General features: G+C 42.8%; 1 protein-coding gene across 1 annotated transcript; it reads left to right on the forward strand.

The window, feature by feature from the left end:
• Positions 1–26397, forward strand: KIAA1211L (KIAA1211-like ortholog). Its single transcript, XM_010023136.1, has 10 exons — positions 1–67; positions 1018–1180; positions 4104–4239; positions 4600–4764; positions 5399–5467; positions 8602–8832; positions 12093–13698; positions 23371–23570; positions 25298–25433; positions 26252–26397. The coding sequence occupies exons 1-10, from the start codon at positions 1–3 to the stop codon at positions 26395–26397; spliced, it is 2919 nt and encodes a 972-aa protein (XP_010021438.1).
• Positions 26398–27123: the final 726 nt, after the last annotated feature.

Raw genomic sequence — 27123 nt, forward strand, 5'->3', positions numbered from 1 at the left:
ATGAGTTCCCCAAGGATAATGGACCCTAAGATGCGAGAGACTGAAGGAGATGGAGAGGACAATTCAGGTATAGCTGCTCCCTTCCCCAGTGAATGAGAACTGCTGTGAGTTTTGTTGAAAAGTTCTTCAGCTTTGATGCCTTAGCTCTATCATAGAAGTGAATCTGTTTGTTTCGAGAATGCATTCTCCCTTTCTCTCCAAGAACTGTTATATTTCTGACATTTTCAGAGGCTTGCAGTAAGATTTTTGTAGATCTTGTGACCAAGTTAACTTTTTTACCCAACAAAATCCAACAGTAAGTGAAATGCTGACAGCAATGCCTCACAGTTCTGTCATGCCAATTTAGATAGGGCAGGCACAAGTTGTTGGGATGTCTCGTGCAAAAGACTAATTCCATTTTAAGTAGTTTCCTTCACAGAGCTTGCAACTGATCCTAATTCAAGTCTTTCTTCACTGAGCAGACTAGCATTGCTTTTCAAGATTATTGCTTGATTTCTAGTTTAATACTTTGTGATCCATTGAGTCTTGTAATTAGCATTCAAAATATTCTGGGATGTATTATAAAACTGACATTTTAAAAGCCTCCCTACACTGCATATTCCACCCATGTAAGCCTTTTCTACATTTAAATTGGTTTTGCTAAGACTGTCCTCATCATCACTGTTTAGCTTGCTGAACAAAGGCAGCGGGTTTCCAAGTTGTAATTTCTTCTCTGTATCCTAGGCTGTTAATCCAGAGTTTTTCTTCACAGTCTAATTATTTCAAGAGGCAAGTAGAAACTCTATTAGCAAAGATTCTGTACCATAGGTTATTTCTTGTGTGTCATAAACATTTCAGTCCATTCTCTGAGATAACAGTAATTTCATGCTATCAATGTAGTCTTGAAACACATTAATGAAAGAGTGGACTGCATTGTGTTTTCCAGGAAAAAGACCCACTTATGCAGAAATGATAAAAGAATTATTGTTGTTCAGAAACATGCTGCTGGCTGCATCTTCTTTATGTTTCTTCACCTAGGAAAGAAGAAATCAAAGTTCAAGTCTTTCAAAAAGTTTTTTGGTAAGAAGAAAAGGAAAGAGTCATCTTCTGGGAGCAGCACTCTGAAGCTGTTCCAGTCAACAAGTGATGTCGCAGCCTCTCATAACATGCACGTTAATTATGATTCTGAAGATGAACTTGAGTAAGTCTTTGGACTCTGGCTGGTAAACAAATACAGAACTGCTACAATGTTGGTAGATTAAAGACACCCTAGAATCGTCTCCTCCTTTTTTTTTCATAATGCTGCATTCCCAAACAGTTGCCTTTTTCAGGAAAGTACATATTAAAAAGGCTGATGCAAGACAAATCACAAGGGAATTGTATGGGGTGCAGCAAGAAGTAACTAAAAAAAAGCTTTAACTTAATCATAAATAAGCCTTGGGTTATGATTTCAAAATAATGTAATTCCCATCTTCAAAAAAGAATTAGGTACTCAGCTTTTATCTTACTAAGATTGTCATATGCCCCTAAGATGTAACTCCTAAGGCTTGTTAAAGAAATTTAGATGCCTAACCATTTATGCCAGGTTTTAAAAGCAAGGAAGGAATAAGAGGATGATTGCAACTGAAATCAGCAGGATCCAGAGGCTGTGAAGCCTTTATTTCCTCTATATACATGGGATTCATCTGACCAAAGGACAAATTTCTGCATCTGAGTTAGTCATCAGCTGCCTTTTATAATCAGCAGAGAGAAGTCAACATTACTAAGAAAGCTTGCGTCACTCTTGTGTAGATGTCTGAAATTGTTCAGATGAACTGGGCTCTGGAAGTGCCTGTTTCTCCCCACTGAATGTAAATGGGAGCCAGGGCTGACCAGCTCTGATGCAGATGCCTGTGGTTTAATGTCTGAAGTTAGACCAGATGAACCCCAGCCTGTGTATCTGTCTGCCTCTGAAAATCCTGTCTTTGGTCAGGCATTGCCAAAAACGCTATCAACTACTGAAAGGTAACCGTGAGAAACCCGATCTAAAGTTCAGATGTGTTCCGTGATGGGGAGATGAACTGAAGAGCCCCTTGGTTGCCTAAAAATCAAGTCGTTGCTTCGGCGGATGTTGTGCATCTCAGAATAAGCCCTCTGGGTCCTCAAGGGAGAGATGCCGTGCCCAGGGACGGGAAGGGCAAACCATTCTGGCCATTTGAAACGACATTATACAAGGCGGCCACCAGGCAGCGCCAAACAACCAACAGAAATGATTAAATACTTATTTTGTGTGTCTTTTGTACCGTTGGCAACAGTAATATTAGTCCAGCTTGAAGCCCCAGGAGTTCCAGGCTGTCAGCCCCACGTCTAACGGGGGGCAATAGCGCTGTAGTTCGACCACACATTTTTAAGACATGGATGGTCAGATTTTCTCTTCCTCATGCGCAGCTCAACAAGGTCATGTTCAAGTGGGTACGATTTTTGGCTAGCTTGGCCATGTTCCTGTGCCTTCAGTTGCAGGGTCATTACATTATTGTTTCTTAATATTTGTTTAGACAAAGACCAGGAAATTCCTTGAAAGGAAGGAAAGTTAATTCAAGCACTCATAATCTGAGGAGACATCTAGGGTACCTCCACTACGCATCCAGGAGGTATGCGTCTGCTAGAAAGAGAAAGCAAAGGTAGCACGCTGGGATGAATGTCCACATGCAGCAGCACTGCTGATCTGGCTGCCCTTGCAGCTTTTGAAAGATGTCAGTGTGTTGAGCAGCCATCGCAGCCCTGACTGGCACTTACTTTGCAGATTGCTATGGCTTTGTCTGACCTTGCATGCATTGCAGAGATCCCATTTTCATTTAGATAAATTGTTCTTCTAATGTCTCTAATGCATTAAGCAGGAGCAGCAGGCTTTCCGTCCTTCTGCAGCAAAGATCAACTTTTTCCTGCTATTGTTTTATCAAACATATTTATAGCAGCCATTACAAGGAAAATGTTCCTTTCTGCCATGTTTGTTTATGTTCCTGAATGTCCCTATGACAGTATCTAAGATTCAAAAATACACAGTTCTCTTTTTTTCCTTTTCTTTTTTTTCCCCTCTAGAATGCTGCTCAATTACCTTGATAATTACATGAACCCAAACAAATGTATTCTAGACTCTGTTGTGCCATTTCATAGCTGCCTTATTTTAAAAAATTAAAAGATAAGGAGTCCTAGAATAAATGTTACATGCATGCATTGCTGATCCCTGCTCAGTTGGGCTATGAGCTAAGCTGAGGAAAAAGTTGAGGAAAAAGAGACCTCCTATGAGCAAGCTGTCTGTCCTTATAGGGTCTCCTGTACCATTCCCATAAGGAAACAAGGTGTTCATGTCCCACGTGTAACATTTGCAAAAGAGGTTACATGCCACGTGCCTTAAAAGCAGAAAATGGAAGATGAGAGAAGTCACCCACAAAGCATCTCCTGCTTCTTCTCAGTAGCCCGTAAAAACTGACCATAAGAAAATGTGTCCCCAGGTTCATAACAAAGAATCCCAGGGATCTTGATATAGAGCACAGACCTTGTAAGCATCTAGTAAGGATTTATGCAAATGATTCTACATGAGAACTATATCGCATGAAATATTTTTGTTAATGACCTGTGTGGCAGAGATACATTAAATGCTGTACCACACTTAAATAGTAAAAGGTACTTACTCTTCCTATGGTAATGGTCTGTCATTTGCAAGACACGTTCTTACATTAGCAAGAAGTTAGTTCATCCCAGGTACAGGCTCATTTATGTAAACTCCCTTCATTTTCCTAGACTTGCCTGTCACAAACCCAGCTGCTGGCTTTCAGCCAAGGGGTAGTGGCTTTTCCATAAGATATAGCTCAATTGCTGGGGTTAAACTGTCTTTAATCTTGATTCAGTTTGTTAACGTGTCAGATAACAGCATTTGCAAATTTGTGTTTGGCTTTTAATGGTGTGTGTTACCTAGATTAACGTGAATGACTGTATTGTATTCACGAAGGAGCCAGGAAACTCCTGTGTGAGGTGTGCTCTGCACACCTATCTCCCACTCCGTGTTCAACAGACCACCTCAGTTAAGAGTAAGAGGACTGGCAAAAAAGTCTGTATGTTTTCACTGGCTTCTTGTATTATTCTAGGACACATAAAGGCATTATGGGAAGCAGAGCTTTGTCACACGATAGCATTTTCATCCCTGAGACTGGGCAAGAGCCTGCAAGGCCAGTAAGAGTGTTCTCTCAAGAAAACATTTCTGATCGGATTAGAGCTTTACAGGTAATGTACACAACATAATTTTTTCAAATTCAAGAGGTGGAATTGCCTTTCCAGGCTTGATTTTTGGGGATATTTGTGGTTCAACATTTGATTAGTAAGTAATTACTGTCTGCAGTTTACATTAAATGTCGCATTTGTTAATCAGACAGCAGTATCATACCTTTGTACTACTTAAATGGTAGTTAAAAACTGGACAGGTTGTTTGGGTTCCTAAGAGAACATCTAAAGTGAGATGTCCTATGCTCTGGATCATTCAATTGAAAAGTTGAAATAAAGGTAACTCATTGACCTGAGCTAAAAAATGTACTGGGGAAACCTCCATCACTATCACATGCTGATGTATTTTATGCCATGCTGAAGCTGAAACTCCAGCCTACCATGAAATTGGGACCTCCACCTCCATTCGGGCTTCATGCCAAGCGAACAGAGGATGCTGGCACCAGTTCTGAAGATGATGGATTACCCAGAAGCCCTCCAGAAATGTCTTTGCTCCATGAAAACCTAAATTCAGGCATTAGAACAAGAGTGAGTAGTTCCAGTGTTGACAAAAATCAGTGTTTAATGACTTGTCTTACCTATGTGCAGAAGGCAGAACAAATTATTTGTTTTGCTATATACATCACTATCTCTGAACAATTCAGGAATACCTTTCTCAAAATGGGAAAATGCTATCTCTCTGTGTAAACAGCTACTTTGAATCTCTGTTCCTGTTAAAATATAAATATCATGCCAGAAAAATGCAGAACTAGGAAGGAGAGGATGTGTTCGTGTAGTGCATGGGCATGGTGGGTTTTTTTTTTAGGGACTACAGAGAGCTGCCAGGCATGAAAAAAGGCTGAAAAATCTATATTCCCCCTTGAATGTGCTGATAAGAGAGCTCTCTTCTTTAATGTTTTTTCCTAGGCTGTCTTTGGAAAAAGGAACAAAGAATTTGAAACTGATTTTTCTTTTTAAATAATAGTTTTGTTATACATTATTTCATTCTTTATCTGCATGTCTTACACTTTATGTTTGCAGTGTCCTTGCTAATCCTTAAGACTATAGAGAAAAACAACTTACATAGTCAGTATCTGTGTGCACTTTGTGTAGATGGTTTCTGTGAGTATATCCATCTTGTTTGTCATCTTTTACTGAATCTCTTCCTCATTCCATCCCACAGTTCTCTGACTTTCACAAGCACCTTAGCTCTTTGAGTTTAGCTGGAACAGGCAGTGAAGAAGAAGAACAGGTAACTTCTGCCAAATGTATTAAGGGCCAAGCAATTTTGCATAGTAGTTTTGTAAAGAAATGTAAAGACAAATATTATTGTGTTGCCTGTCTGCTGCAAAAAAACCCCTTGTGTGTATGTAATTGCATACCTTTCTGTTTGCTGTGCTTTTTTAATGCCTGTCCGTCTAACATAAAAGTTATGATTATTTATCAACATAATTCTGACGCCAGGTAATCTCCCATTGATAAGAATTAAGACCTTATATCCTTTAGCAAACTTTGCAGACATGATTTAATCTCCAAGCACAATCAACCAGATTTTAGACACTGAAACAGTATCCCTTTTTTGTAAAGATGGGAAGTTGAAGTAAAGGTTGCTTGGGTTGCATGCATAGGATAAGGGAGGAAGCTTGTTGAGGGTCTGTGATCCTCTTAGATCTGCCCAGACCCTTGCTTTAAGCACAAGCTTACCTCACACTGGTGATAGTGGCTGGCGTTGCTGCTTAGGAGTCTATTTAGTTGGATTCTGGCTGTGAATTTTGCTGAAGTGGTTTTCAGGAATTGAGTACAGGCAAATAGATGGCTTTCTTCAATCAGCAGCCAGCGTTCTGGCTGATTAAAGGGAGGTTTTGAAAGGCTCTGAAGAGCCCCTTTTAGTTGTCAGCAGCTGGAGTCATGGTGGAAACAACACGGGAGGTAAAGGAAAAAGCGTTTTCTAGAAATAGGAGGAGGGGTGGAGGGGAATTGCAGAAAGGAAATAGAGAAGCTAGTCCTAAGCTGACTATTCCCTGGTAATTATGCAAAATGTATTTCAAGGCCAGCTGCAGCAGGGCTCAGCAAAGATTTCTGGCTATAGTTGTTAGATTCCACATGAAGCTGTTTGAAAACCTGCTTATATGCAGTGAAATCTTAATATTTTTAAAGAAAAACAACAGAACACATGAAGAAGGTATTTCTTGAAAACTGGTGTAGGCTCTTTGTAAATTCATCCAGTCCAGATGCGTGTTTGCGAAAGGAGGGTTTATGTCTCCCTGTTGTTCATTAACATCACTCTCTGACTCACTTGCTGACTCCTGAGATGAGGTGGTGACTGTGTGGTTGCTCAGCTTTTTCCACATGGCCCATCATCTAGCTAGCTCAGAGCTCTCTTCATCCCAGTCCAGTTTCAAAGCGCAGACTGAAAGTAGCCCCATCTGAAGGCTTTTCTCCCAAACCACACAGGGCCTACTACCTGGCATTTTGGAGAGAGTCAGCGGAGAACAGATTGCAGGGCTGAGGAGTTTTGCACAATGCAGCCCTGAGGTTTTGGGCAGCAGTGACACCTTGCTGTGTTTTGGAAGCTTTCCTGGATGGAAGAAGGGAGAAAGGGATCGTGACTGTCTCACCAGGCTTTGGGGATGGGGCTCCCTCATCGATCCCCACCTTGTGCCACCCAGCATTACCAGCAGAAGGACAACGGAGCCATGTGAACATGAGATTTGGAGAAAGGAGTCTGGCAGCTGTCCCCTCCTCCAGCAAGCTTTGCCAGAGGCAAGCTTCATGGGACAGGCAACTTCTGCAGCCAGCTCAGAGCTGGCATTCACTCAGGCTGCTGAAATTTAAGTAACAAACCAGAATCTTGATTTTCCAGTGTAATGGCCAACACTGAACACTGCCAATGAGAAGACACGCGAAGTTCTCGAGGAAAAGCAGAAGCCAGAAGAAAGGCAGGCAAATAGTGACGTGCCTTGAAAGAGAACATGTTCTGCATCTTTATCATGGAGCTGAAATGTCAATGTATTCACTGTTAGGTACTAATGTATAATGCAGCCACGTATCGTTTGTTGTACATTAGTCATGTTTGAGTACTAGACTGCAGATAGTGTAGAGTGAAAATTAATGAGAGCATCCATTATTCAGCATGGCTGAGCTGCCTTTTTTTTTCATGAATAGGAAGCATGATCAGAAGCTGTGGATCCAACCTCTGCTAAAATCAATGGGAGTTTTCCCCTGGCCATTGAGGAAGCTGTAACAGGCCCACACTACACGCCACAGTATCTTTTGGCTGCAGTGCATAATGCAGAATTCTCCTTGCAGAAAACACTGATGTTTTTTCCTCTCCAAATAAAACGAACACTATCCTTTTCTCCCCTTCTCCCATCCAACCGCTTCAGTAAAATACCACTTCCAGAGAAAGGAGAAAGAAGGAGAAAGCCTGCAGAAGAAAGCATGACAAAGGAGGAAAACTCCTCTGATGAAATGAACCAAAATTTCAAGCCTACAGGGAGTGCAGTCACGAGTTGTCAGAGGTCATGTTACTGCCATGACAGACAGTTTGGAAATATCATTTTGCCTATTCACAGAAAATTAATCTGAGAAAGGGGAAGAACGCTTTTTAGAGTCATTTTTCATAAATTTTTCAGTCTCATTTTTGCATCAGCCCTAGGACTATGGTAGCTTTTGGTGAAGCACACAGACAAGCTGGATTCCAGCTTGTTGAAAGTACTGCATCCCTTGCGGCATTCATGAGTTATTTCTGGATGGATTATTGGCCTCTAGTAGGAATTGTCCATGATTTCATTCCCCAGGATAGTCTACAAATGAAATGTTACATTTCAGGTAAACTCCCTAGTTATTTTGCAGATATAAATGCATGAGGAAAAAACACAAGCTGACTTAAGTGTCAATGCCACTGATGTTTGATTCTTTTGTCTTTAGGAGGGTGTGGTAGAGTTGGAAGGGAGCTGATGACATATAGGAAGCTAGAGATGCTCCAGCCCAGCGTAAGTGTGGGTAGAAGCCTAGACACAGATGCTGAAGGACAGACCCAGAAAGGAAACTGGCCCTTTAGGTTATGTAACTGACCACTCTTCATAAATCTGTCTTCTAAAATATGCTGGCCATGTATTTGTATGCCTTTTATCTTCTAGTTAAGTATTACTTGGTCCTTCCCACCAGACAGTATACCACGATATTCAAGCAGCTAAAAATGCAGAATTGCTGACACTGGTACTCCACATGCAACATTAGGAAATGCGATGTGTTTTAAAGAGGTATCAAAAAGAGGCAACCTTAAAATGTCTGTAAACATGGCTACTTATTTGTAGATTTTTAATTTTCATGCCTTTGTTTCTTTGTTTGATTCTCTGTTTGGGGATTATATTTTTTTTTCAGGTTACATTGAGTCCTTCTTCTAGATCTCACTCTACAGATGCTCAGCTGTTCCCTAGGCATGGAAGTGCCAAAACTGGAGCTGCCCGGATATCTGACAGTACCACCTCACCTACAGCCAATTTTGACACTCCACCTGAGCTTTCCTCTTGCTTGGATAATTCTGCTGCTAAACACAAGCTCTTAGTAAAACCCCGGAACCAGAGATCCAGTAAAATGAGAAGATTTTCTCAGGTACTTGTGAAAATAAACAGTATCACCTCTGACACAGAACCAGGAAGTTCTTACTGGACTTTGTATTTCAGACTCAGATATGAGAAGGAAAGTCAGATAGCAGCATGGATACTTCACTGGGTTTTAATAGCTGTTACTCGGTGAGGCTATGTATCTGCAGTAGACACTAGGCAGATTGAATATCACGAGTTTAGTTGTTAACTCTTAATGAAGCAGTTTATGTAAGAATTTATTCTTAAATTTACTGTGCAGCACAGTTCAGTATCTTGTTTGTGATGCAGGAGTTGGGGCTGACTGCTTCATTTCTTACTTAAACATTTTTTCTGGAAACTGTTAGATTCAACTTGAATTCTTCTCCTCGTTTGAAAGATCCTGTAAAATCATGAGTCTTTGAGAGACTATTCATGAGGACTTGTTTGAACTTCCCAAATACCATGGGGCTTATATTTGCAAAAAGTACAGAAAGAGTAAGTTGTGAGCTATTAATTGGAGCCAAATTCTGTACATTAGGACTGTTCTGAATTCAGACCTCTCACTGCCCCAGAGCTTGTAAACCCTTTATGTGCACTACAGAGACTTAAAGTAAGTTTCCACAGAAACAAAAAAAAAAAAAAAAAGAGGTATATACTATTAAAAAAACACTGGTTTTTAAGCCATCCTTTTAAGACACCATCCGTCTGATTCTTTGTCATATCTTATGAAGGCATAGCTTATTTTTCTTCTTTCTCTTCTCTTTTTAGAACTAAAGTTTGCAGCTGTTGCTACAGTATTTGCACTTTATTGAAAATGGTTTCTTTCAGTGTTTTAAATAATCCATTAAATTCTCTTGGTCATCACCAGGAATATTCTCTCTGTCTCTAAATATTACTTGTCTGATATGCTGTATTTTCTAAAATCTGTGAGTGATCTTTAGGCTCAGCAGAGCACCACAGTGAGCAACACAATGATGAGGGCAGTTGTTTAGAGAACCGCGTAAAGCAATAACTCATGGATCAAACATCCTCTTCCACTGTAACATTGTACAGTTGATTTGTCCAGCGTGCTTATAAGCTGCCAGATGACTGAGCTCTCCTGGTTTTCCATGGAGAGTGCTTACATCTTTTGATAATACTTGGTTTAATATTTTCTGTCCAACTCTGCCTGTGCACCTTTGCTTCTGGCTAACTGTTTGCTTTTATGTTGCTCTGCTTTTATGTTCCTGTTGATAATCAGAGGGCTGGAGCACCTCTCCAGGCTGAGATAGTTGGGCTTGTTCAGCCTGGAGAAGAGCAGGCACCTGAGAAACCTTCTAGCAGCCTTCCAATACCTAAAGGGGCCAAAAAGAAAGCTGTAGAGGGACTTTTTACAAGGGCGTGTAGTGACAGGACAAGGGGGAATGGCTTTAAACTGACAGAGGGGAGATTTGGATTAGACATTAGGAAGAAATTCCTTACTGTGGGGGTGGTGGTGGGGCCCTGACACAGGTTGCCCAGAGGAGCTGTGGCTGCCCCATCCCTGGCAGTGTCCAAGGCCAGGTTGGACGGGGCTTGGAGCAACCTGGTCTAGTGGAAGGTGTCCCTGCCCATGGCAGGGGGTTGGAACCAAATGGTCTTTAAGGTCCCTTCCAACCCAAACCATTCTGTGGTTCTGTGTATACAGATTTGAACATAAATTCAATTATTTTCATAATTCTATTCTTTGGGTAAAGGCAAATGTAGAGAAAAGCCAAGCTATAGCTACAGAATGGAGTCATTATGAGAAATTTCATCTGAAGTGAAAAAAATTCTATCTTATAGAGATACGGAGGTTGTGTTCATTTTGGTCTCGGATGTAGTGAAAAATTAGATGAAGGACAATCATGAATTCTGAACTCCCTCCCATGACAGAGAGTATGTTAGCCAGTTGGGAAGCAATAGCAGGCCTAAAGACATTGTGTTAATGTTTACCACAGAGGTAGATTCTCACTTTACAGGAGAGAAAATACAACTCAACTTTCTCAGTCATCTTCTGACCAACGTAAATGGCTTTGCTCCTGTTTTAATAAATGAATAATGTTAGGACCAGCAGTTAGAATATGAAATAGGCTTAAGGAAGGTATTTATAACAAAAGTGAAATAATAGGCTAAATCTGCGTCACACAGTGTAAATACGCAGACATTCATGAGCCAGCTATTGAACCGGAAATGTGACAGCTCTGTCAGCACAGTGCTCTGCCTGGTGTAAGGAGACAAGTGTGTTGACATGGCTGTACTTGTGAGGTCTGAGCTAGTGTCTCTGAGGGGTTCTGCTCTGTGCTGCACAGATTGCCCGTTTTGAACTGGGAGAGGGTTTCTTACACAGTGCCACGTTGGACAGCGTGGATGTTCACAGCTTGGCTGTTCACAGCTTATAACTCTGTCTTTGCAATTGCACTTGCAAAACAATAAGTTGGAAGAACCCTAGAAGTATCTTTAGAGTGTAAGTTTTGTGTTCTTGGAATTAGGGCCTGTATCCAAAATATCTATTTACCCAACAAACTACAGTGAATCAGTCAGCAAATACAGGCATATTCAGCAGCTTCATAACGTGCTTTCAAATAATCCTCTATATTTAGCCAGTCCTTACCGGAAGTTTAATTACAAGACCTCCCAGATAACTACATATGCATTTACAAACTTTCAACAAATAGTCTAACTCTTGAAGGAAAGAAAGACTTTTACACAAAGGAGAGAAGGCTGTTTGGCAGTGGGATTAGACAGAACACTGCCATATGGGGGTAGATGCTCAGCTGGCATAGAGTGTCATAACCGGATGGACTTGTTAGGCTTTTGCTCTTCCTTCCATGTACCCTTCCCTCTTCAGAGTCATATTTAGGAAGAATGGGTTGTTTTATTTTTAACGTTAGTATGGAGTAGCAAAATACAAAGGGACAGATTTTTTTCTTTCAAGTGCTGCTTTTTGCCTAAGAGCAACACAACATAGCCAGTATGCTCCGGGGAATCAAGTGCCAAGGACAGTCCAATGGCCATTGTTTTGATGAACTTTCCATCTACAAAGGCATGAAAGCACTAGCTGTGCAGAAGGAAATGTCACTCATTGCTTTTATATTGCTTAAATACGTTATTCCAGGATCTGCGTAGATAAAAAAGCATCCAGTATATGTAGATTAAGAAAACAGCAAGTTACTATTGAAGGCAAGTATTGCCTTCCTCTCTAAGATCTCTGTTATAAATGTAATGATGAATAAGAAAAAAGTGCATCTGTAAATATTGATGGAGTTTTCTGGATCTTTTTTCTTGCAGAGGACCCAGTCTGAATCTTTGACTGATTTGAGCTGTACCCCAGAAGAAGAAGAAGAGGATGATGAACAGACAGACTTGTCAGATGCTGTATTCAAACCAAGCAATCATGAACTACTATGTGGCACAGCTGCAGCGCAGGATGTGGCTTCCTGGCCAAAGCCCAGAATGCCTGAGGACCTTCCCCCTGCTTTGAGACCAGTGATGACTCAGCCTGCTTCTGGGTCTACTGTTGTACAGGAAGCCCTGCTACCAGAGAATAAACCGGAGGGCTGCCAACCAACACTGGAAACAACGTGTGTGAAGTCTGAGTCTTCACTGCTGTTAGAATGCAAAGACTCTGCAACTTCTTCCTACTCCAGTCCAGGCAGAGATGTACAAAAGCAAGAAGGTTCCTCAGAAACACTGGTTTTGTTATCTGGGGATGTGAACGATCTGTCAATCAATATTTTAAATCAAGAAAATAAGGAGCTTCCTACTGTGTTTTCAGTGAATAAAATACCATCTGAAGAAGATGTTTCAATCAGTAAGAATAGTATTGTTTGCTTGGAAGGGTCAGAAGAATATACACAGAAGGATGGTCAGGTAGCTGAGGAAATGCCCTGTAATAAAGAGGCAAAGAAAGAGGTTACTCTATTGTCAGAGTCTAGCAAGCAGTTTTCCACAGGTTCTTTCCAGCCCACAGACTCATTCCATGTTTCACATCCTGCTTCCTCAACATGGATGGGATCATCTGCTTCCTGCTCTCTAGAGAAAACAAAGACTGCACAAGAGGTAGTTGCTTCTGGTAGGGAAAACAGTCAGTCGCTGGTCCACAAGGAGGAACTTTTGGGCAAGAAAGCTGAAAAAGCAGCCAATGAACTCAATGCCTTGAGAAAGTTTTCTGTTTCCTCTGCACGGGAGAGACCAAGGACCAGAAGCCTGCACTTCCCAGAAAGATCAGAGTTGGAAAGCCCATTAAATAGTGGATTCTTTCTGTCCAAAGTGAAGGTCTCAAGAAATGAGAGGAAGAATGAAGATTTGCAGAAGGGATCAGATCTGGAGGGTGAAAAAAGAAGCAACAAAAAGCAGCCTTTGCTGCCAGAGTCTGACTCTGAGAACTCAGTCCAACCTACAGAAATCTTGGCTGGCTGCATTTCTTCAGCTGTCGATACGGTGCCGGTGCCAAGCGATTCAACGGCAGTATCTCAGAATCAGCCAAGCTCTGAAGATAAAAATCCTTTTCAAGTGAAACTTAGATGCACATCCCTGTCCTTGAAATTTAGAGACAACTCGTCACCAGAATCAAAGGAGATTAAAAGACACAGTGCAGAGTTTAATTTAGAAAATGAGGGATTGACTTCCTTTCTAAAAGGTGACAAGGCACAGATCAGCAAAACAGCTGATACAAATATTGGCGATTCTTTAAATGAAAAGATCAAACCCAAAGCAAAGTCCTCTGAACAGCTTAGTAATAAACCTCCGTTGCCTAAGAAGCCAGCCTTGCAAAACGTAAACGTTCCAAATACTACTGCAAACAAGGAGAAGCAGGACAAAGCTATTCACTCTCCTGAATCCAGAAATGAAAATAGAGACTTGGAGAAAAAGTCAAATCCTTGTAAAGTGCTTGGTAAGACTCCTGTTACTTTATAAAGTTACCTTCACTCAAAAGGAATGATCTTACCTGTGAGAGAGCATGAGGCAGCCGTGTTGTATCAGTCACAACACTGGTGAGCATGGGCTGATGGCTCTGCCTTCAGTGATGTTGCTCCCTGATTCTCTCTTGCTGAAAAGATTATCAGAAGCGCAGCAGGGAAGAATAAGATATTTTTGCCTGTGATTTTTGCATCTCAGGGCATCGTTTAAAGGATGTTTTAAGTGACACTCAACAAATAAAGTGCATTAGCAAGTATTGTAGAACAGAATTACCAAGACACTAAGCATCCCATTTAGAGCTGCTGTATGGCAATTCAAAAGCCAGGAGCACGTATTGAGTGCAGTGCCCTGCGTGGGACAAGTGACTCAGACCTCTAGACCTTGTTTTTCACTGTAGCATTGAGGCAGAAGTACCACTAGCTGCCTGGCATGCTCAACTCGCCATTTATTTATTGTCTCCTGTGAGCTTTGCTTTTTCATTTGTCCATCTTTATCATTACTCATTCCTTGTTTAAAAACAAAAATTAACTACCCTGCAGCTTCCTGGAGTTTAAAGCCAGGGGAGACTGCAAGATTGTGTCTACTGCAGGTTGTTAAATTTCGCCCTGTTGTCTGTATTATATAATTGGGTTAGAGTTAAAAAATATAATCAGCCCTCTGGAGACTAATATATTATGGGCTACAGGCAAAGAACAGAAAAGACTGGAAGTGGCACCACTGTCTGAGGTCTTAGCAATGACAGCAAACAAGCTAGGTGAGGCATGCTCAAGCACTTCTGGCACTGCTCTTTGCTTCAGAGAACAGCCAAGAGGGGGAAAAAGAGCCTTTAGGTCTTCTGATATGTGGGAGAAACTTCTTCCCTGCCCTGACTCCGTCTGGTCACGGGTTTCATGTTAAGAATGTGAGGAGCAGATGCTGGCCAAGCACATGAAAAGGTTTCTTTGTGCTGTTGCAGAGCTCTCTCCTGCCTCTGGTTGCTTTTCTCTGGTTGGGTTAGTCTGAGCTTTGGCATGGGGAAACACCAAACCAGAAGACCTCATGGCACTTGTCCTGTAGGGTGACAAAAACCTGTTCCTGGCCCCAGAGGAAACCTGCTGATGCTCTGCGTGACAGCTGATTCCACTTGTTATCTGCTGCAACACCTCAGATGTATTTGCAGGGTTCTGGCCACATTTACAGCTTCCTGCTGTCCCAGCATCTATAAAGGAGGGGATTCATGAGCTCCTGGCCTCTGCAGCCAGATGAGGCTCCAATGGCATCAATCCAGAGCCTCCCTGCACCCCGTGAGCAAGGTGCTCTCCCTTCATATAATCCCAGCACACCCTTTAAAGGCATCTTCTCCTCTGCCCTGCCCCAAGGAGTGGTTGATTATTTGTAGTGGAGACCTGGCATGGTAGGTTTGGTCTGACAGAGGATAGAGGAAAGCGGTGGGAGTATCAGGCTTCTGCATGCAGCCTTTCTCCACATCCCTATTGCTGAGTGCCAGGGTGCCTGCAGCAGCAGCAGGGTGGGAGGCAGAGCTGGAGGATGGAGAAGGGTCAGAAATAGATCTGGGAAGCATGTTTCTTCTCCAGGCTTCTCCTCTGGCTCCTCAGACTTGGGCTGAAGGAGACTCTTGCTCCCAGGCTCAGGACTGTCCTGTGTAAAATAGGGTCTGCGGGTGAGAGCCATGCTCTGGTCCTCCTGGCTGGGTTGCACACACCTGGGGCTGCAGGTTGAGGAGACATTTTGGACATGTTCCTCTCCACCTGACAGTATTACACCAAATCTGTGTGGCCTGGAGTTGTTTAACACGGTGGTTCAGATTGGTCTGTGATGGTAACTAGTCTTCTTCCTCATCTGCTGCCCCACTACTCTTACTCAATCACCTTAAGCAAAGCTGCTACAGTTTTCCAGCTTTGAGTCACTTGGTAGTGGGTTCTAATAGGTTGGCATGCCAGGACTCAGGAAGGAAACTGTTCCAGTGCCTCACCACCCTCACAGTGAAGAACTTCTTCCTTCTATCCTCTGTCAGGTTAAAGCCATTCCCCCATGTCCTTGGAAAAAGTCCCTCTCCAGATTTCTTGTAGGCTGCTTTTAGGTACTGGAAGGCTGTTACAAGCAAGGTCTTTGCTGAGCCTTTTTGATGTGTCTCTCTGACGTGTTGCCTCAGCCCAGCGAGCTGGGAGTGTGTCTTTGCAACAAGCAGGAGAAACCTGACAAGCACAATTAGAAGAGCCCTTCATGGATCACATGGGTTACCAGCCGTCTCTGGCCTCCTGATCTGCTGGGACACCCTTGTCTTTCTTTTTTCCATCCAACCACTCTTAATGTTGGCACCCAGCCCCCTCCTAGTCCTTGAGTTCACCAGCCCTTTCAAAAAGCTGTGGTCACCATCAAGAGTCACTTTGTGCTGTCAGGAAGTTTCCTCCCACTGTGATAGGAAATCCCTGCACTGAACAGAAAGACAAGCTGTGAAATGGTGATGTAAGGGGGTGCAGTTCCCTTCTCGTGTAGATTCATCTCAAGAAAGTCAGTTTGCTGTGTTGTGGAGTCAGCAGGAGCAATTTGGTTCATTCAGTTCAATTTTTAGCTTTTCAACACTCCTGGTACCAAAGGCAATGGGAGGGCTGGTGGGATGCTGGCTTCACACCCTGGGTGCAAGTAGCACTCCTGCTCTTCAAAGCTTTCCAGGGAACTAGCAGGGGATTGCTTGGCCTCTGTCAGGCTGCAGGGTGGCTCCTTAATGGCTGTGTGAAATTAGTCACCCCAGGAGGAGTAATTTTTACGTTCCTGCAGCTAAAGGCACAAGTCTTTGCAAGAATTAAAAGGTTAAGCTGTGTTGTTTGGGGTTGATACACTTCGCTATAAATCCTCTAAAGGGCAGAAGCAATTAACACATACTAATAGGTTATTGCAGGAGTAAAACCATAAGCAGTACCTGTGTGAATGTGCATCTTAGGATGTATAAAAATCAGCGACTGAGGAGCTGTAGCAGGGAGATGTACTCGAACAGGGGAAAGGAGCTTGGGGAGGGACAGTGAACATAAAGCGAATGAAATTGGTGTGTATCGTCTGGCTCTGAAATGACAAGAAAAATGTTTCTCTCTACATTAAAAAGACATTGCTTTAATGCTGTCCTGGCTACAGCTGAAAAGAAAGCTGTCTTTTTCCAGCAGAAGTTGCTTTTTCAGTTGTGTCAGGCTGTTTTGCAATATGGCTGTTTTCCAGCAGTGAAATAGACTTTGATGCTAACATAGCAGTTTCTTGTGTAGAAAAGACTCTCCTGACAGCAGTGGTATAGATCCAACCAAAAGTCAAATACCTCACAGATCATCTTAGAGAAGAAAGAAATGTCAAATCTTTTAGAATAGCTTTGTCTGAAATTAAGGAATTGGGTGTGTACGCTGACACCAATGCTTGTAGTGCTTTAATAAACACAGGGAAATATGTAGGCCAGGATATACTACATGCCATACGCATTTGTAAAGCTTTTCTTAAAATAACTGGGGCTTTATAAATGAGTGAAGATACAACAGTGTGGAATTAAATATGCATGCTTGAGCAGTGTCACAAACCAATGACACTGTTGTATACAAGGGTTGTTATCTCCTGGTGTAGAGTTGTTTGGATTAGTTCTGAGTATGTTTGCTTTTAAAATACACAGGGAATCCACAAGTTAGCTTTGCTTGCTGTTAGAGGTTCGACTTGCAATAAGATCTGATGTTCTGTCTCTGACCTTTTACCTGCACAGATGTATGGCAAGAGGAACCACTCTTCGCACTCCTTGCAGGCATAAGATGTTCGTTTGCAGGCATGAGATTTAAATGTTACAAAAAGCCTCTGCTATATCATGGGCACACAAAAGCTTGTAGATTTAAAGAATACATGTACAATATCTGAGGCCATCTCTAAAAAAAATCCAAACCAAAAATCGATCTCTAAATGCCAGGGCAATGTTTAAATATGTCTTTGCTGTGGTTATCCATATAAGCAGCACACACACACCCAGATGCACTCAAATACACTGAGTATATCTGTCTGTCAATAGACAGAAGTAGGTGTGTATTTCTCTTTTATTTCTCTTTCAGTGTGTGTGTATAAACCAATGCACAGTAACAAGTCAATCATAGATCTCCTTTTGTACATAAAGATTCATTTTTATCTTCATCCTATTCTTTGCACAGCCAAACTGACACATATTAAAGGATAATATCCAACTAGCAATAAGAAGTGTACACACTCATTTCCATAATATTTAGGCATAAATTTAATCTATAAGATCTTTACTTTAGTCTGAGAAAGAAAAAAAAATAAAATAGCTGTTTTAATAAGATACTGGAGGAAACAGGTACCTGAATTAAATGGGGCTGCAGAAGGAGAATTCCCCCCTTAGGGACCATGAGGCAACCAGCCCTGCCACTGTCAGTGGAGAAGAGCTCGGGTGATTCTGATCTGTGGGAGGGAATTGAGGATGTGGCTATGGCTCACTTGGCTTCGGGGCTTTTCCTTGGTGGTCAGTCTGGAGGCTGAGGAGGTGCTGAAGAAAGCAGACAGAGTGGCTGGTCTTGCGACCATCCATGTGTGTTTGGCGGCTGTGGGAAAGATGTGAAGGGAGGGCTTCTGCAGCCTCTGAATGTGGTTTCAAGTGGCACAAGACCACCTTGGCAGCCTACATTAAATGCTAGTTTTAATACATGGTGACATTATGCACAGAGTGTCTTGACAAGTTCTGACCTGTTATCACCATTGTTGGTGGCTTATCCTGAGGGGAAGAAGAGGCTTGCTTGTCTTTCAGAAAGCCTGAGGCCAAGCCAGCTTCAGGGAAACTGGGGACAGATGCAATCACGAGGTTAAAACTGTGGGTGAACAAGAGACAAACTGCTGCCAGCAGTGTCCTTTATTAGCTTATGAAGTTATTAAATAACAAGTTGAATAGCATATTGTTTAAAATAAGATGTTGTAATAAGAACTGAAGAATATGATTTAGATTTCAGTTTTACTCAGAAAAACCTCCCAAGTGTCAGGCGGAAGGAAGAGGCTCAGCCCTGCTTCACTGGAGGAGGCATTTGTGGCACCTGTGGCCTGTCGAACTCGCACAGCTTCCGATGGAAGATGCCACTGCTTGCATTTCATACTAGGTTGTCTCCCTAAAACTCACATTTACCAACTGGGAACTGTTGTGCTAGCTGCTGCGCACATGGCATGCGGCAGAAGCAGGAATTAGATTGTGCTTTTGAGTGCTTTTGGTTCCACTCTGGCTACCTGGTTCCTTAAACTCTGCGCTTCGCCACGTGGTGAATCATAAAAGCGCACAGACTACCTCATGACCAGATGAGGTAAGACAGGGAGGGCTCATCCAAGGTGATCAGGCGGTTGCTGAACTGAGGAAGATGTGCAAGCAGCACTTCTTTTGAGAGCAGTCGCTTCCTGAGAAAGCTTCTAGCCTCTCGGTGTCTCCCAGGGTACCCAGAGCTTCATAGAACAGTCTTGGATCACCTTAAACTGCAGACTGACTTCACCATACTGTCTCCTGGATTAGTTCACCACCCTTCATCCTTCTGGCTGGTACAACAGTGCAAGTGTACTGCCAAGAAACCTCCTCTAGCTGGAGGTGGGAGGAGGTAAAGGACCTCTGGGCAATAAGAAGGATAATAAATAGTGAATATGCCTCTTCCACCCCTTACAGTGATTCTGGCTGACAGATGAGGTAGTAAATCCCACACAGGTTGCATCTGATGGGTTTTTTTCCTGAAGAGAAGGCATTTCCTCTCCCTTGTCTGACTTTCTGCAGCAAAGGGCAGAACAAAATTGTTTAAAGAAACAAGGAAGCCCCTCCCAGAAGCAGATCAGCTCTTGGTCCGCTATCGGTGACCCTACTCTGCTGTCGTAAGTCAGGCCTGTACAGATACATCTAAAATCTTTGAGATGATGATAAAGAGGTTGTGTTCCCTCCTATCACTGGGGCATTCTGATAGCATCTCTTACGGGATGATACTTGGCTTTAATTTGGCTGCCTTCTAATTGGCATAACTAGAATGTCTGGTGTCTCAGCAGGGAGAATTGTCTGAAGAGCAAAAGTGCTTGATGCCTTCCTTAGAGTCTCTGCCTTTTTAAAGACATAGTTATAATAGCAGCCTCCAGACACATCACTGTGGGACTGGGAACTCTGTTGTGCTAGGCAAGGCACATTGAAATAACAGAAAGATGAATCCTAAATCCATGATGATGACAGAGAAACAGGAGTGCAGGTAGCTATAAGACCATTACACACAGTGCAGTAAATAGAGCCTGGGCACAGCAGTCATTTTGTTGGTATTGATTGGTGGGAGCAGAGGAGGAGCAATGTGCAGTTCAACTGGTGTTTACAGAAAGCTCCTATGGTGTGACAGGGAAAATGGGACAAAGCACAAAGGGTGGTTTTGAATCAGAGAGACTGTACATCACTAGCAGCATCAAGGCAGAAGCCAAGGTTCCCAGTATCACTGGAAAGCTGGTGGGTGGGTTGAAAAGGGCCTTCAGGGTAAAGACATCAGTGTTTTTGAGCACCAAGATATTACAGACAATGAAGGAACGTAAAAAGGTGGTGGAAAAGGATGCATGGGGTGATGTGTGTCTGTAGCTGTATAGTCAGAGAAGAAGCCAAGTCTTCTCTGGGCTGAGAAGAGCCTTGTATGTGGTGGGGAAGGGGTATGTTTGATGGGATGGAACTACAGGATGAGTCCAGCCAGACAGGCTTCAGTCGGGAAAGATCTTCAAAATACTGAGTATAACTGTGGAATGATTATTCATTAAAGGATGCTAGGGAAATGAGTTCACTAATTTGAATAGAAGGTAACCAAAGTGAAAAGCTACTCTATGTAGTCAGTGAGGTACCTGGTTTTACTGCGCAATGCACTAATAGGTCCTGCCCAAATTGCTCACAACCTAAAATGGTGTAGATGGGTGCAGATGGGTTCAAGGATATGGCCTACAAGCAAAGGAGGGAATGGGATGGCAGATGTATTAATACACATCACATCAATTCAGCTGTGTGGGTTTACTTATGAAGATCCTAATGAAGTTTGTCCTCAGATACTCAAAGAAGTCGGGCTAGCAGTCCTTGAGTGACTGCTAGTGGTTATCTTGGTGAACCGTGGAAGATGAGGGGCACTTCAGAAGGTGGCACATCTTGAAAAGGGAGGTGAGATGGAGGGGAGAGAGAGGGAGAAGAGCCGTTACAGACTACTTAAGTTAATAGAAAATACTGAAAGGAATATTTGAGCTATTTCTAAGCGCCTACAAGATAACACAGATGTAAGTTCCAACCAATATAGTTTGGTCAAGAGCTTGGACAAAAGTAAGAGTGATCCAGAGAATATGATTAATCAGAAAACTTTAAAAAAAAATAATAGGGAAAACATGGTGTAAGTCTTCAAATGCATAAAAGGCTGCTGCAAGGAGGCTATGAGTAATCTGCTGATGTGCACAGCGTATAGGAGAAGAAGTTAAGGATTTAAATTAGAGCAAGGAAGATTTAACTTAACCAATAGGGAAAAAAATTGAATAGAACAAGAAGAGCCAAGCCATAGGATAGGTTGTCTAGAGAGACTCTGAGATCTGTACCATCTTATGAGGGTTTTAAGAACAGGTTAGATACATATTAGTCAGGAAACAGATTATGCAACTGATCTTACCCCGCAGCTGAAGGTTAGACTATATGACGTCTTGAGATCCCTCACAGCCGTATTCTCTTATCATCCTGTAAAACAAGACAAAAATGAAGTGGTGGGAGCCAGTGAAGAGAAGGGTAGAAGGTTATGGGAGGAACAGCTGTTGTCATGCAAGGGTAGGGCATAGGTGGGATGCTGAGAATTGGAGTAACTTGCTGTTCAAGAGGGAGGTAAGCTCCTTCAGTGTTCAAGGGCCCTCCTTTGTGCTGCGTTTGCACAGCTGGACTTTCTGGCTTTTTTCTTCCAGAGGTTTCCCTGTGAGATCACTAGGTGAATCAGAAGGGAAGTGCAGGCATCAGCTGGCAAAACATCTTGCTTTGGCTTTAAAGCAAACTGTGTGTTTTCTCTTTTTATGTTTTTTAGTTGACATAGGCTTTACAGTGTTTTCTTGCTCAAATAACTAGTCTGTCTCTGGTGAGGTACAGCACTGACTTGAGAAAGTCCCTGAGCAAAGAAGATTTGTGGGATTTCATAATGTGCCTGAGTTTGCAGACTCCAGCTCTTGGGAGAGCATCATCCCTTTCATCTCCCATGCCTTCATGAGGCTTCTCAAATGTGCCTTCAGAGACATTTGCCTGCTTTCTGCAACAGGGCCATGTTCCTCTAAACTAGACTGTAGTGCTCCTGGCAGCTCCACAGGGTGCTGTGGCTGGGTGGCCCAGCTCTACACCTGCAGCTGAGCCCCACGAGACTGGGGCAGCGATGCTTCCTGGCTGTGTCTGCCTCCTCCTGGGTCCCTGAACAGGGTGCTGACCAGGTAACAGACATTTCCTAGGGGTAGGTCAGTGTGTGATTTGAGGTTGGGAAGCTTAACTTCTGGCTCTGAAATAGCCTTCTGTAGATTTCTGGGTACATTAGTTGGCAGAAATGTCTGGGAATGGTTAAATCATCTTTCCTTATGGCTGTAACATGGCTCTAAGGGTGTTAGTACTGTTGTTCCTCTTTTAAATCACACAGAGGCTCCACAGTGGTTGCAAAACTGAATTTTGTGTGCAGTGCGAGCCAATGAAGAAGTGGAGAACCTGGGAGATGGAGCCAACAGAGCAGCTGATGCTCTTCTCTTAATCCATATCTATTCAGGATATAGACAGGCTTTCCCTTCACAGAATGTTTGAATAGAGGGTATTTCATTTCTCCATAGCTCTGGATACTGCTTTTGCCTGAATAGCAGTTGTGAGGACAGCAGGGTAGCACTTTTGACCCTTTACTCTAGGAATTGTTTTTTTTAACTCATCTCACTGAAATCTGATTTCTCGTAGAGCACAATGGAAGTGACTGGCTCCAGTGGAAAGCATGGGCAGCATCAGCAGGGACAAGTCAAAGTAAACCTCATGTCAAAAGACCATGAATTAACCCTACAGTTTTAGCAGTATTTGTGTGTGATCAGACACCACAGGCTTGTGCTCAGTCACCCCCAGCACCTGCAGGCACCAAGGGGCTGTGTGAGGGAAGCTGCTCCTAGAGGGGTGGGAGGAAGGCAGGAACCAGACCAAGGCATCAGCTGCTGCTGCGTGGGCATGGGGAGAGCAGGAGCTGAGGGCAGCTGCAGTGGGGACGGGGTTGCCTTTGCAACACTGTGGTTCAACTCTGTCCAGCTTTGAATCAGCTGCTGCTTGTCTCTAAGAGATCACGAAGCAGATGGGAGGAGGGAGCAGAAGGGGAGACCTTGAAAAATGGGTACATTAGTGAAGCTTGATTCGTGTTTCTGCATCTCCCTCAGATGAGGGCAGTGACACTGCGACTCCAGTCAAGCAAAGATGCAAAGCAGTTTTCACCAGTAAAACAGTAACTTAAAATAGTGAGCACAGGCAGATTGCTCTCTGAAGACCAAACTAAACAGAATTCTTACTTACCCAGGCTGGTCACACGTCCTGGGACCAGCCAGCATATTGAGCAAGTGCGAGCTAATTACAACTTCTTTCATATAACCATGTACATAAATGATCTGTCAACAGAGAGAAACGTGCCTTCCCCTGTGGCTGCTGGAGACTCTGGAAGAGATCCCAACACTCCCACAGAGCCAGCCTGGATTTCCATAGCAAGGCAAAAGCAAAGGGGCATGCAGCAGGAGCAGGAACCCGACAGAGAAAAAACAGTGGCTCTGGATATGAAGTCGGATACAGAGAAAGAGAATAAAGAGAAGGAACGAACAGAGGTACTTACAGTACAAATTCGTGGTGCTTTTATATCACCTCCCTGTAGTGTTCTTTGCATCTAGTGATAGATTAGCAGTCATGCTGTAGTGATTACAGATACTTGATGAGTATAATCATGAGTAACAAAGACACTGCCCTCAGAAATGTGTTACAGATTCAGAGTTCTCTGGTCATTCAGATATGTAATTTTATATTTCCAAGAAATCCTGGAACTAAGCGAGGTGTGTAAAATTTCTTGGGTGCCTAATACATACTTACAGATCTAAAGCGTGTATTGCATGCTAAAATACCCACAGTGAGGTGCTAAATTGTGCAGTCTCAGATCTCTCTCAGTGCAAAGAATATGCTGTCTTTAACTCTCCTTCTAAGCACAGCATTTCATTGAACCTCCTATACCTCCTGACTGATTTAACGCTGAATGAACAGCTCAGTCCCAGAAGCTCCTAGGTAACAATTTTTAGAGCCTCGAGAAGTGAAACAGGATAAAAATAACTTTTGCACTTGCACACAGTGCCAAGATATAAATTCTGGTTCTCTGTATATGGGTAACTCAGACGCTCACGTGGTGCCATGGATTACAGGCTGACACTGCCTCTTAAAAGATCCCATGCAAAAGAGGGTGATACCCATAGCAAGTGATCTTCCCACATGACAAAGCTGTGCCAGCAGAAGCACTTGGCATTAATCCTGAACACTAATAAGGCTTCCCTGGTGCTGGGATAGCTCAGCAGCATGCGAGTGCTGCCTGCATCGCCTCCTGCACGGGAAGAACCCCACACTGATGCAGGAGTGTGAGTGTCCCATACCAGTACAGCATTCCCAGTGCAAATGGCCCACTTCTTTGCTTTAGATGGTACTGTTAGAAACCCGGATAGGTATTTTGTATCCTGGAATAAGGGAAGATCTCTAGATGATGAAAAATAGCAGTGGTTAGATTAACAAGGAGTAATACCTAACAAAATGTCTATTATGAACTGCAATAATGCTCAAAATTGTCATAGCACTTAAAACACCAAGGGTATAAATGATCCCAAAATACAGTTTCTATGTCAGAATAGGAAACTCCAGATTTGAGCTGGCAATGTTCTCTTAAATTCATGGCATGCATTTTATTTCCCTGTATCAGCTAACAGAGAAACTTCCTGAAGATGCTTCTGGCTGCAGCATGTGAGGCTTGGTGCTACTGTACTGTTCCCACTTTATCCTTCTCCCACATTGCACCAGGCACTATCACTTCAGGGTAGTTTTTGATACTGGCAAGGAAATCCATGGGAGGATGTGTTTGATTCCTTTTTTATGGAAAATCCGATTAGCGTCAAGCGTCCAAAAATACAGTGCCCTAACCCACAAAATTCAGGAAGTGGGAGGGAAACATGAGAGAACAAGGCTGTTTCCAAATCCTGTATATGCTAGTAGAGGTGTGAAAAGGGCTTGGAATACGTGTTGCATTGAAGGACTCTAATAACCTACTCATAGATACCAGTATGAATAAGAGATACAGAGGGATAGTTTTAATTGTAAAGCATAGTATCATGGACACTAAGCTGAAACCACTTCAGTTTCTGAGCAGGTATCAGCTCAAGTGCAAGGACTGGGACCAATGTGTGAAGAGCATGTGTGGTCTTTGGATTGTGACAGGCACTACATTTGCTCCCTTTCCTTGTGTTCTTCCAAACTGGTCTTATTCTCTCTGCATTCCTTGGATTTTATCCCTCTCTGTGCTTAGGGGTCAGGGAAGCAGCAATGGACCAAACCTTCACACGTGGCACCTAAAACCACTTCTGAAGAACAGAAGAAAGAGACAAAGTCTGAAGTGAAAGAGCCCCTGCTGAGAACCAGTTCACTGTCACATTATGTCACTGGTAGGAAACGATTCTTAAAATGTAGGCTGTTATCTCACAACCTTGTCAGAAGAAATCCTCCTTGAGTGTGGCTGGAAAAGGAATAGGAGCTAAATTCTCATCTCTTCCCCAGCCCCACATCAGCAAGGAAAGACTGTTTCCAGGACTCAACATCTGGGGTTTTATTTGGTGGTGTACTCTTTTGACCACTTTGATTACAGAGTAGTCAGAACTCGTGTTGAAATCAATGTGACTTGAGAGCACGAGGCCGTTTCACTGGATGGGGTCTCAAATGCACTAGCCCAGTGTAAAAGTAAAATGCATGCAAAATTAGCATTCAATTTTGATGTGGCTTCCTCAGCAAGCTGGAAGGATGTGATCACAAACTGCCTGCCCATCAGTCCTCCCACTGTAACTTTGAATCTCTTTGGTAAATTGACATTTGAAAGAAGGGCAGAAGTTTTGAAGGTAATAAAATTCCTGTGAGTTGGGGGGTGGGTAAAGGAGGAATCTGTAAATGAATGCCCTTGCTAATGAAAAGACTCTTCTTTTTTGGCCTGGGTGTTAACACACAGGGCACAGCAAGGAATCTGTGTCATCATTTTGGTTTTGGTAAATTTAGGGATCAAAAGATCCTAGTGATGAGAAAAACATTGTCCTTTTTTTTTTTTGGAGGATAGAATGGTTCTTTCCTCAATAACATACTGCAGAAGCAGCTTCCATGTGAAATGTAAAGATTTTCTACTGTAGAATGAGGCATGGGAAGTTTTCCATTAAAGAGGTAGTGCGCGCAGCTGCACAGCAAGTGAACATCAAATGTCCGTGTGTTTTATTCACAGTAGCTCCATCACCAGCACTGGTGGATAAAGAGGAAATAAGCCCCTTGAAGAAGGCCAGTAATGCTGCTCCAGATCAGCCATCGTGGATGGAACTGGCCAAAAAGAAATCACAAGCTTGGAGTGACATGCCACAGATTATAAAGTAGAATGATGGAAGCAAGTATCATCTCTCAGAATTAAGTCAACTACTTAACTGAACTTCTACAGACCAGCTAATCACAGTGGAGAGTCTTTTGGTACATGAGAAGGGTTTTATTGTACAGCTGTGGAGAAAGTGTGCAATAGGTGCAGTCAAAGAGTTTACCTTCAACTTTGTAGCAATCAGGATTGCAATGGCAATGGATTACTTAAATTATGCTAAGGACATACTTACACCTTGGAAAATAAAACTTTTGCCTTACGTATTTCCTGCATTTTCTGCTGTTAGTGGTGTTTGCAGCAAACCAGGATCTTTACTAACCTTCTCTGAATTTCTGTTGTTGGAAACTTCTATTTGTTGTGATTTTCTCTGTTTACATTTATAAAGTGTGCACTAACATCCTGATTCTGTTGATGTGTTTCACTGGACTTGCCTGACGCACTTTCTCTTTGGCACATGGAGGTGTTCATGAATAGCTGCTAGTGAGTACTCCATTCAAATGTGTTGCTTGAGCAGCATGTTTGCCTAGCTGAGCCAAGTGGTCCTGTTTCTGGGCTTAGGTTACATTTCATGAAGCACAAATACGCACATTTATGCATGACCATGAATAAAAATTCCTCAGCTCCTTCTGTCAGCAGCCTTGGTTGCACAACATTTGCAAGCAGGCAAGCAATAAGGAAACCGATCTGTGGTTGGACGCTAATCAAGGCATTCACAGTTGCCTTCCTACCTG

This window comes from Nestor notabilis, unplaced genomic scaffold, assembly GCF_000696875.1.
Source record: "Nestor notabilis isolate BGI_N333 unplaced genomic scaffold, ASM69687v1 scaffold7651, whole genome shotgun sequence".
Taxonomy (NCBI): Eukaryota; Metazoa; Chordata; class Aves; order Psittaciformes; family Psittacidae; genus Nestor; species Nestor notabilis.

Excerpts from the sequence above, each read along its gene's own strand:
- KIAA1211L (XM_010023136.1), top strand. The coding sequence starts at position 1 with ATGAGTTCCCCAAGGATAATGGACCCTAAGATGCGAGAGACTGAAGGA. Across the intron at positions 8,833-12,092 it reads AAATGAGAAGATTTTCTCAG|AGGACCCAGTCTGAATCTTT; the intron begins GTACTTGTGAAA and ends TTTTTCTTGCAG. Across the intron at positions 23,571-25,297 it reads AAGAGAAGGAACGAACAGAG|GGGTCAGGGAAGCAGCAATG; the intron begins GTACTTACAGTA and ends CTCTGTGCTTAG.